The 10,003-nt window shown below is 34.9% G+C and overlaps 1 protein-coding gene across 1 annotated transcript; it reads right to left on the bottom strand.

Annotated features, from left to right (window-relative positions):
- Window positions 1–310: 310 nt before the first annotated feature.
- On the bottom strand, window positions 311–7,705 carry LOC149570894 (RAN GTPase-activating protein 2-like). The gene is made up of 3 exons (XM_089812453.1): window positions 6,287–7,705; window positions 2,297–2,361; window positions 311–709 (listed from the first exon to the last, which is right to left on the bottom strand). The coding sequence occupies exons 1-2, from the start codon at window positions 7,554–7,556 to the stop codon at window positions 2,345–2,347; spliced, it is 1,287 nt and encodes a 428-aa protein (XP_089668579.1). The 5' UTR covers window positions 7,557–7,705; the 3' UTR covers window positions 311–709; window positions 2,297–2,344.
- Between the last annotated feature and the right edge of the window lie 2,298 nt (window positions 7,706–10,003).

Raw genomic sequence — 10,003 nt, 5'->3', positions numbered from 1 at the left:
AATTAATCATTGAATCCTTATCTCTTTCTAGTGAGATCTATGAAAGGAGATTGCTGACAAATATTACAAACACACAGACTTCCATGTGGGCCCAACAAATATGACACCAAATCATTATTGGCATGAAATGTAGGAAGGCAGAAATATATTAGAATAGAAATACTAAAATTTCTGCAAAAATATTGATGCTTATTATTTGATCCAATGCAACAATCAATCAATAAGCCTGATTGATCCTTCTAGTTGCAGTTTCATAAATACTGATAGAATATAGAGACACCTTGTAAAATGAATCTCAAAGATATTAATATACTAGACTAAAAAAATAGATTGTCAGTATAACATATATATCAAGAAAACATATATCACTGTACTGGCCTTTTTCTTCAAGACTCAAGTGTTCATATTATGATCAGAGCTTTACGCCCAATACATAATAGCAATGTCAATAAAAATGTAAACAAAAATATATATTCCAAAACTGACAAAGAACATTTACTAGAATGGTATGATGCTACATCAAAGAAGGAGATAATCATCAATTAAATATTCTCCCAAAGGCATCAGAATTATACTCCAGATATTTCCACACAAACTCTATATTTGAATACAATATATGAAATCCCTCTAAGAAGTATTTGTTCCACCGAGCTCGAATATCACTCTCAATACTCCAATCAGCAAAGCACACGGACAAGAAAATAATGACCTGACAATAATAATAAAATTTTGTTTTTAGAACACCACCATTCGCAGGGAGACGACAGATCGCATCCTTAGTTGAATAGGATATAATATTCTTGTTTTAACCTCTGTTAAGAGATATCTCAAATAGACAATAATTGACTTCAGCAGTGCATAATTATCTTGTCCACTTGCAATTACAACTGGAAAAAGAAAAACACTGCAAGAAGACAACAAAACAACAAAACATATCACAATTTCTTTGATGTCACACAAATGAAGTTGATAGATTAGTTAATAACTCGATAACCAAAGTTCTTGAAAACATGTCTTCTTAAACAAGAAACGATATCCAAAACAAATAGTATCACAAACTACACAATTAAATATCAAACAGATCATATGGAGAGAGCACGCTTAAACAAGTTGAATACCACAACAGACTTTTAAGAGAGACCAGTAATAATCTCCAATTGAGAGCTGAGAAACTACAATACACAGAACATCTGCTAACATGCAATACCCAGAACAACTGCTTTTTCATAACAGTCATGATGGAAGAGACAAAAATATGTGAAAAGAAGAGTGAAAAACTCTTCATTCCCTTGATAAAACTTAGTGACAGTACACCTCTCACTGTAATGGAAAATAAATAAATAAAGAGACAAATCACTGCGAAGGAATGACCATCACATCCACGATGACAGGGAAGTGAGAAGGGTGTCATGGCATCAAATAATAAATCAACTAAAAACAAATATGACTCTCAAACCAACTTCAGAACAACTCATGACCAGCTGAATATATATAATTCGCAAGCCAATATATTCACTAAACATGTAGAGACACCGAAATGAGGGGAGGTATCACACAGACAATGAATAAAACAGGAAAGCATAAAATCTCTTGCACAGATAGACGACTTCCTTAAATGCTATTATCAAACCTGCTCTGATATCCATGTTAACAATTAACCCACAATTAATGATAAACAACAGAAAAGAAAAGGACAAAATGGGTACAAAAGAAATGAGAACTTATCCTAGGAAAACCCAATCACACCCAAAAAGATCTCTTTTATTCATATAATAAATGTTCAAGTACAACACTTTTACTTGATACCATATTGTCACACACAAAGCAATCTCATACATATAGAATAGAGTGCTTCTTTGTATCACAACTGAAGGTCTCTTCAAAATATAAAAACGAGTCTCTTCATATTTCCAAACAAATGACTTTAAGCATGGCATGTCTCTTCATATAATATTATCTCAAAGATTATCATAAATATCTTCTCCGACTGTTGACACAATAGAGAGGTATTATTTCTATTTCAACATATAGCAAAATCAAAGATAAAGATCTCTATCACAGCTACAATCTTCAATAGTTATGAGACTTTTGGGCATGTTACCAATTTTCACATCTTTGCTTAGTAAGTAATGTTGATTTGATTACGATCTCCAAACTGGTTTACTTTTCGATCTATCTATGTTAAAGGGGCGCACACAAGCCATGGGCATAGCCAATTCAATATAACACAATAAGCAAAGTAAATTGCTAATAAAAGAAAGTAAAGGACGGGTAAAAGAAGCATATCCATCATTGCCTAGATTGTTTGTGACTTGAGCCTCACTGCCGCTGATCCACCCCACTCCTAAGCTCCAAGTGTACCTGCAAGGTGTTGTAAAATGTTGTTAGAGATTCAGTTATGAATCTTCCTTTATCCCTATCATCAGAAACATAGCATACTCCTTATGGCATACTGAATTGGCTATGTACCAGGTATATGCAGAAAGAAGAAAGGTTACCACAGAAAGCAATGCATCTTAACTGTTTTCATCTAACATTACTTACTTCATGTGCAAGGACAGCTTCATGCAATGACCTAATCTGCATGTGGGGTAAAATGTGGCTCCTGCGGGTCCTAACATGCATGAAGGACTAAGATGCAGAATACTCAAAGGGAATCTATTACAAAAATAGATTCACTAAAATATGAAGCCTTAACATCAAATTGCAGATCTACAAGGCACTGAATCATTAAAGGGACATACTTTCCTTGAGTGAAACATTTTTTATTCAATAATCATGCATCAATTGAAAAAAGACAAAAAGGACAAAGTTGTGTTACACAGATATTATGTTCAGCTGCAGAGCATTTAGGAACATGTCAAAATTGGGCAAATTACAAAGCCAAAGGAAGTGGCATAGAAATGGGGCACCAAGGAGGAAATCATTGAGCATCATAAGAAAAAAAATGAAATGTCATCACAATGATAGGAAGATATGCAAAACAAAGGAGCAATTTATAGCACCATTGAATTTGAATTCATTGGTGCAAGATTGTAAGTCTTTCTTCATCAAATGCATATGTCAGCTGCAGGAACAGTGGTATGAGTTGTGAAATAAAATGTTTGAACAAGTAATTGCCTTTGAAATAATAGTGAAAGATCCCATCAACAGAGTAGTCCTAAAAGTGAGTACCAGGCAGCCCCTCAAAATGGTGTCAGTGCATAGCTAGAGGAGTGTCGATCAATAGCAACATGATTGTCAAAACAAGTAGAGCAGAAATCTCTTCAATCAATACATCATGTTGCCATCATTAAAAGACACATTGAAGCAATGTATATCATAAATGCTACAAAGTGAGAACATAAATACAATATGGTACTCTACTGAATTAGCACAATGTCGACATATAAGTGTGTGATACCATTAAAAACTATAAATAGTGTGGTCTGTAGTCTTCCTCAAATGAAGGCTTCAAACAAAATTAAATTTGCTCGTCGTTGATTATGCAGATGGTGGTCCAAAATCAATGTCTCACTTGGGATAATTTATATAGATATGGACTTAAGTATCCCGATATGTTAGTTCTTTGTAGAGGTGGAGATGAACCTCCTCCCATATCTTCTTCTCTTGACCACATTCAAAAGAGACCTGGCATTGTTGGTGGGGGCTTTGGAATCAACCTTGCTTTCATGTTTCTACATTTTGGATTTCTAGAACCAGTTGGATTTCTAGCATTCATTCATTACATATCTTACATGAGGGAGTTGTACCTCTGAAATTCAGCAATAGGTTTGGTTATGTAAAATTCAAAGATGGGCTTGGTTATCTTACACAAAAAGATCTGTCACTGGACTTGCAGATGGTTATCTTCAGTTGTGAGAGTGACCCTCCTGAAATTGGTTGTTCAAGTCCTCCCTCTGTATTGGTGCTTTGTGCAATGGGGGCCCTTTTATCTTTATAAAGTAGGAATTTGATTCTATCTCTAGACAATTTCAATGGGTTAACAATTTATCCTCTAAGAATGGAGTCTTATTAAGTGGGATTGAATTTTTAGAACTAAGCAAGAAGGGGATCTTGGTCTTAGACAGACTCAGTTTGTTTGTCAGGCCTTGGCTGCTAAGTTGTATTGGAGGTAGTGTTGTCATCAAGATCAAGGTTGGCCAAGATTATTGCTGCTAAATACATGGGGGAGGTTCAGCATTGGGATGTTCCTCGCTATAAGCTGGAAGGTAAAGGGTCTATTAGCTGGAATACCATCAAAACAGGGGCCAATTAGATTGAACAATGGCTATTTCGGATTTGTAATAAAGACTCCAAGGCTTTATTTTGGACACATTCATGGGACGGGTTTCCACATTTCTTTTTTGAGTTTCAACATTTCTGCCCCCTAAGTAGTGCTTATTCTTGAACCTGGATGGACTAAGGTGGAACGCTATAAAACATCGTAGTAGTGGTGACAAGTGGACATTTTTAGTTGGAAAGAACCACATGAATGGTCTCCTGGTGAATATGCGGGAGAACGTGACGAACTCGATAGAATTCTTGCAAGAAAGGTCTGTAATTCTTCAAAGGAAAGGGATGTGCTCACTTGGGTCCCCAACCTTAAAGGAAGATTCATTATTGCCTTTGGATATTAAGAATTAATAAGGCAGTTCTTTGGGGATGTTGAGGTGCATTGGTGGAAACAGGTTTTTAATCATTTTTCCTAGCCTGAGTGTAATTTTTTCATGTTCATCATGGTTCAAAATAGATGCCCCACTTGTAATAACTTACGTAAATGTGGATTTAAGGGTCCCCATATGTGTGTTCTTTGTAGAGGTAGTGATGAAACCTCCTCACATATCTTCTCTCTTCTTGCCCATATTCAAGAGAAATCTGGCATTGTTGGCGGGGGCTTTGCAATCAGCCTTGTTTTGATGTTTCTACACTATTGGATTTCTAGGACTGGTTGGGATACCCCATGGCCAGGCCTCATTTTTGCATACAACCTAAGGGTGGAGCCTAAGAACTTGCCTATCATTCAGAGATTGCGTCTCCAGAGTTGTTGGTCCCATTGTTCTTCAGCTCATATGGCTAGTCAAGGAGAAAGAAGATATCGCAGGATGCACCCCCTATTGACAGTTTGAAGATTAATGCTAATGGATCTTCTACTGGAAATTCAGGACATGCTGGGATTGGAGGTGTAGGAGAGACTCTTCTAGGGGGGTCCAGTTCTTCTTCTCTACTTATAAGGGCTACCACACTAACAATTTTTTTGAAGCCTTGGCTATTATTTATGCTCTGAAGAGGTGCTGTGCTCTAGATTGGAGAAGGGTCGTGTACAAATCTAACTTTCAAGTAGTCTTTGGCATGCTGAATAGAAGGGATACAGAGGATAGGAACAAGTAATTGGTTGGTGTGGGCAGATGGGCCTCCGAACACAAGAGAATGTAGGATATTAAGGACTGAGTCAGCAGTCTTGAGAATATCCTGATTTGCTAGAGGACCTTATTATAAAGGATATGAGGACATATCTAAGAGGGTTAGATGATCAGTGATTAGTGGCTGGCTGTTGGCAAGGTGTTCAATTTCCCTGGCTTCTTTTAACTACTTTTATGTTTCGATTCACTTTTACCTGTTTTCTCAAAAAAGGGTAAATTTACTAAATTCACCTTTCAAGGGCTTGCAAATAGGCATGACAAATAAAATACACTTATGGCTGATTGAAAACTACAGTAGATTTGAGGATGGGTAGAAAGAAACTAATATATTCAAATTTTCAAGCACCCAAACATTGCAAAACTTAGGGCAAATAACAGTACTAGAAATTAAAATCACTAAAAGTGATTGTGAAGCATCTTGTGAGAGGACCTCTCATTATAACACATAAAAGCTGACTTTTGAAGACAGATCGAGAAGTTCTAAAAGCTATAACCACTAAACTGTCTTAAATGATTAGTTTCAATTTCTCAATATAAGCAGAAGATAATCCATTATTGTCCATAATGAAAAATTAAAAACCATCAGAATCTCCAAAATTAGCCTACATATCACAATCGGATAGATATCTTGATTCTTGACAGATTAATAGACCAAAGAAGCCAAACTTGATCTTCTTCATTGTTTACGCACAAACCCATCACCATTACAAGAGATAAGTGAAAACTTGGAATATTTCTGATTAAGGTTTAGCTTGCAACTCTGGGAAGTTAAGTAGAAATTACCCGTGGTTCCTAAAACTACAGAACACCTTCATGGGATTAAAAGTATCCAAAATGGTCCTATTGTATGTGCATCTACTAAAGATCTTCAAACAATACCTCACCTGGTTTCTGAAGTTTCTCCTCTGACTCGGTATCACTATCAGTAAGACCCTCATCTCTACGTTCATATACCGTTGCGCCAACATCTTTATATTGATAGGGATGTACAAGTACAGACTCACCCGTGGTACCTTTTCTCAGCACATCTCTGACGGTCTCAATTCCTTTTCTAGTAATGAAATTCTCACAAATATAAAGACGAATGAAATTGGGCTTGTTTGCAACAGCTTCCGCAGCAGCCTTAGCCCCTATTCTAGTCATACCATTTGTACTCAAATCGAGTTCTTCTAGCTGCTCATGACCTTCCGAAATGGCCTTGCATATTGCATCTGATCCATTATCCTTGAGTTTATTGTCTCCTGCATAAAACATGGTAAGCAAGTCCTTTTCAGCAAGACATTCCGCTAAAGCTGGAGCTGCTTTGGCAGTAATATCGTTTCCTCCGACCGCAAGGACACTTAGAGACGGAGCTGTAGTCCTGAGGCTGCGGGAAATAGCTATCACCCTTTCATCCTGAAGATTCATATTGTTTAAGTAAACTTCTGTGAGACCCAGATATCCAGACATTACTTGGCTCAGACAAACCCCGCACATGTTAAATTCACAATCGAGCATTGTCAAAATGCTGCCTTCCTCTAAAGGTCCTACTGAAGCCATGGCACCACAGATGTCAAAGTTGTTTTTTGAGTCATTGTAATCCTTGAGAGCAATGCATTTATTAACAAGCTCTGAAAGCGGCTCTGTTACATCATCTGCTTTTTTGTTGTAAATGAAATACAAATTCTCAATCCTTTCGATAGATGGAAGTAGTTCAAAAATGGCTCCGGCGACTTCTAGGGAAATGTTGCTACTAATGAATTCCAGTGTTTCCAACGTTTTCTGAGATTTCAAGAGGGGTGCAAAAGCTTTGACGGCCTTCTCTCCCAAATCCCCAAGTGCAAGAGTCAAGGATCTCAGCGTGCACCCTTCTAAAGCAGATGAAAATATTGGCATAACCTTAAGTGCCTCGTCCTCAGATCTTCCAAAGACGAAATGTGCAAATTCCACATCTTTTAAAGTTTTTCGAAGATTTAATAGGGCTTTTTTCGCAACAGTGGCTGCCTCGACTCCAAAAATGTGCTTGCCAAAGGATATCTTGGTACAAGAATCCTTGGCCTCTTCCAATGGCTTGAAAAGCTCTACGGCTGAGTGTTCGTCAAGGAATACGAAACCCCCATCCTCATTTTTCGTTGATATATTAAGGACAACAGATTCATTCCTCATCGATCCCATGACTTTTGTCAAAAACAAGAGTGATCTGTTACTGTTATATGTCGCGTAAAATTCAATAAACCTGCAACCAAACTCAAAACGTTCTTCAGACCATCAAGGAAAAACCAGATCACACGCGAAAAATCATCACACCAGAAACCCGTATATACACAATCGGTCCCACGTAAGTTCTTAAATGAAGAATTCAAACGGTTTTTTTGAAGCCGACAATTAGACGCAAACCTATATTGAATAAATAATGTGGATATTTAATTTTAAAATAATCTTTACTAAAAATAGTATTTTTTATTCTTAGATATCAGTATAAATTTTTTTTTTAAAGAAATAATTTCAAATAATGTAGTATAATAATTTAAATTAAATATTTTTAATTTTTTTTAATGGAGAGTTGAGTAGTGGCACTATTTAAAATGAATCTTATATTTAGTTGATATTATGTTGAATATTTGTTTTAATATTATATTTGTATTTATGATTAATAAAATCTTTTATTTTAAATTCAGTTTCTTAATAGATTTTTTTCTTATTTATTTACATTGAAGATTGTGCTGTTTAAAATATTGAAATAATGTGATAGGATTATTTACTATTTTATACAATAAATATTAATATGCAAAAAAAATTATATTTATACTATGTCTTAGATTGAATTTAAAATATAAACTATATAAATTAAATTATATTACTATTTTGAATAGATCTATATTTATACTTTCAATTTATATGAGTAATAATATTTACGCAATATCTACAACTTTGATAAAGTCCATTTAAAAATAAAAATGTGTAAGTCTAGCATTTAACACAAGCATAATATCTCAAATATGCAATCACGTTGCCAACATTAAATCAACTACTTCATGGTACATAAAGGGGGATACCTGAGCTTGTGCATATAGAAATATGGGGACCAACTTAGGGATCTTCCCTTGGTAGCTCTCATTATTATGTTGCATTCATTGATGATGCAACTTGAAAAGTATGGGTTTATTTCCTTAGACATAAATTTGATGTATTTCAAACTTTTAAGAAATGGAAATACTTGATTGAAAATGAGACTGGTAAGAGATTAAAATGTCTCATATCTGATAATGGTGGTGAATATTGGAGTTATGAATTTGAAGATTATTGCTCCACTAAAACTCTAGAGAATTTGATACAACAATTATAGATTTGATGGAAAATAATGATGCCCTAAATGAATAAGTCGAGAATCTAAAAAGGAAATAGGAAGTTGAATTAATAATGTTGTGTGAGATGAATGAACTAAAAAAGAAAGCTAAAGAAGATTAAGTCATGATTGAAGAAGACAAAATATTACTAATAAACAAACTTGAGGAGAAGACATTAGATGTACAAAAGCTTGCAAACATGAAATTGGATTTAATGAATGAATTGATGCTTGCAAATCAATAATTAAATAGGAAAGACATTGAGATTACAACTTTGAAATCATAGAATGACCTACTACAAAATGAATTGAAGGCAAAGAAAGAAATATTTAATAATCCTAGTGAAGCCATAAAGTATTTTCAAAATCTGATGGAAACACCAAGATCAAATAGTGATATTGTTGGATTGGGATATTCTACTACTAAGGAGAATCATCTAAAAGTGGTGAGCATAGGAGTAATAAAGGAAATTTCAACAAACCCTCTTGTCATCATTGTGGAAAATTAGGCCACACAACAAATTTTTATAGGAGAAAATTTGTTAATCAAAATCCTAAGAAGAAATATAGAGGATACTAATATAATTGCAACAAGTAACGACATCAAGCACATGAATGTAAAACCAAGACCATCAACACCTAGAAATTTGAAAGATATTTTTACAACTATCAAAAGTATGGACACAAAGAATATGCATGCATATCTAAATCTAAGTGGATAACAAACATGCAAACAAAGGTACATCATCATGGAAATTCTTAAAATTGGGATTACAATACAAGGTATAGATGTCACTATTGTGAAGAATATGGTCATGTTGCTACAAATTGCATAAGGACCCACTTTAGAGGAAATTACATAAGGTGGTTGAATGAGATTGTATGTTTTAGTTGTCTCAAGGTCAGTAATGTAAGAAGAAATTGCCCAATATAGTTACTTGCACCAAGTAATGAATTTAACAAAGGTAAAGGAAAGGTAGATGTTGAAAAGGTAAAGATCCAAATGAACAAGACATGGAAAAAGAAAGAATATTGAAACACATCAAGCCAAGATAAGGTCACTTTATCCAATGGATTAGGTGATCACATCACCCCCAACTAGGAAATCAAAGGTATGTGTGGAACTAACATTTGAAATGATATATTATGCATCAATTCCAAATATTTAAGGCATGAAAAGATTTTATCAGCCTAAATTAAGATGTAATAAAGAGATTAGAAGTATGTGTTATTCTATCATTGTGAGATTTTCTATGTGACTGCTGAGTAATGGAAG

Source organism: Cupressus sempervirens, chromosome 2 (assembly GCF_028749045.1).
Source record: "Cupressus sempervirens isolate cs-2001-9-10 chromosome 2, ASM2874904v1, whole genome shotgun sequence".
NCBI classification, from domain to species: domain Eukaryota; kingdom Viridiplantae; phylum Streptophyta; class Pinopsida; order Cupressales; family Cupressaceae; genus Cupressus; species Cupressus sempervirens.
The sequence above is the reverse complement of the archived record's forward strand: the minus strand, read 5'-3'. Positions and strand labels throughout refer to the sequence as shown.

Excerpts from the sequence above, each read along its gene's own strand:
- LOC149570894 (XM_089812453.1), bottom strand. The coding sequence starts at position 7,556 with ATGGGATCGATGAGGAATGAATCTGTTGTCCTTAATATATCAACGAAA.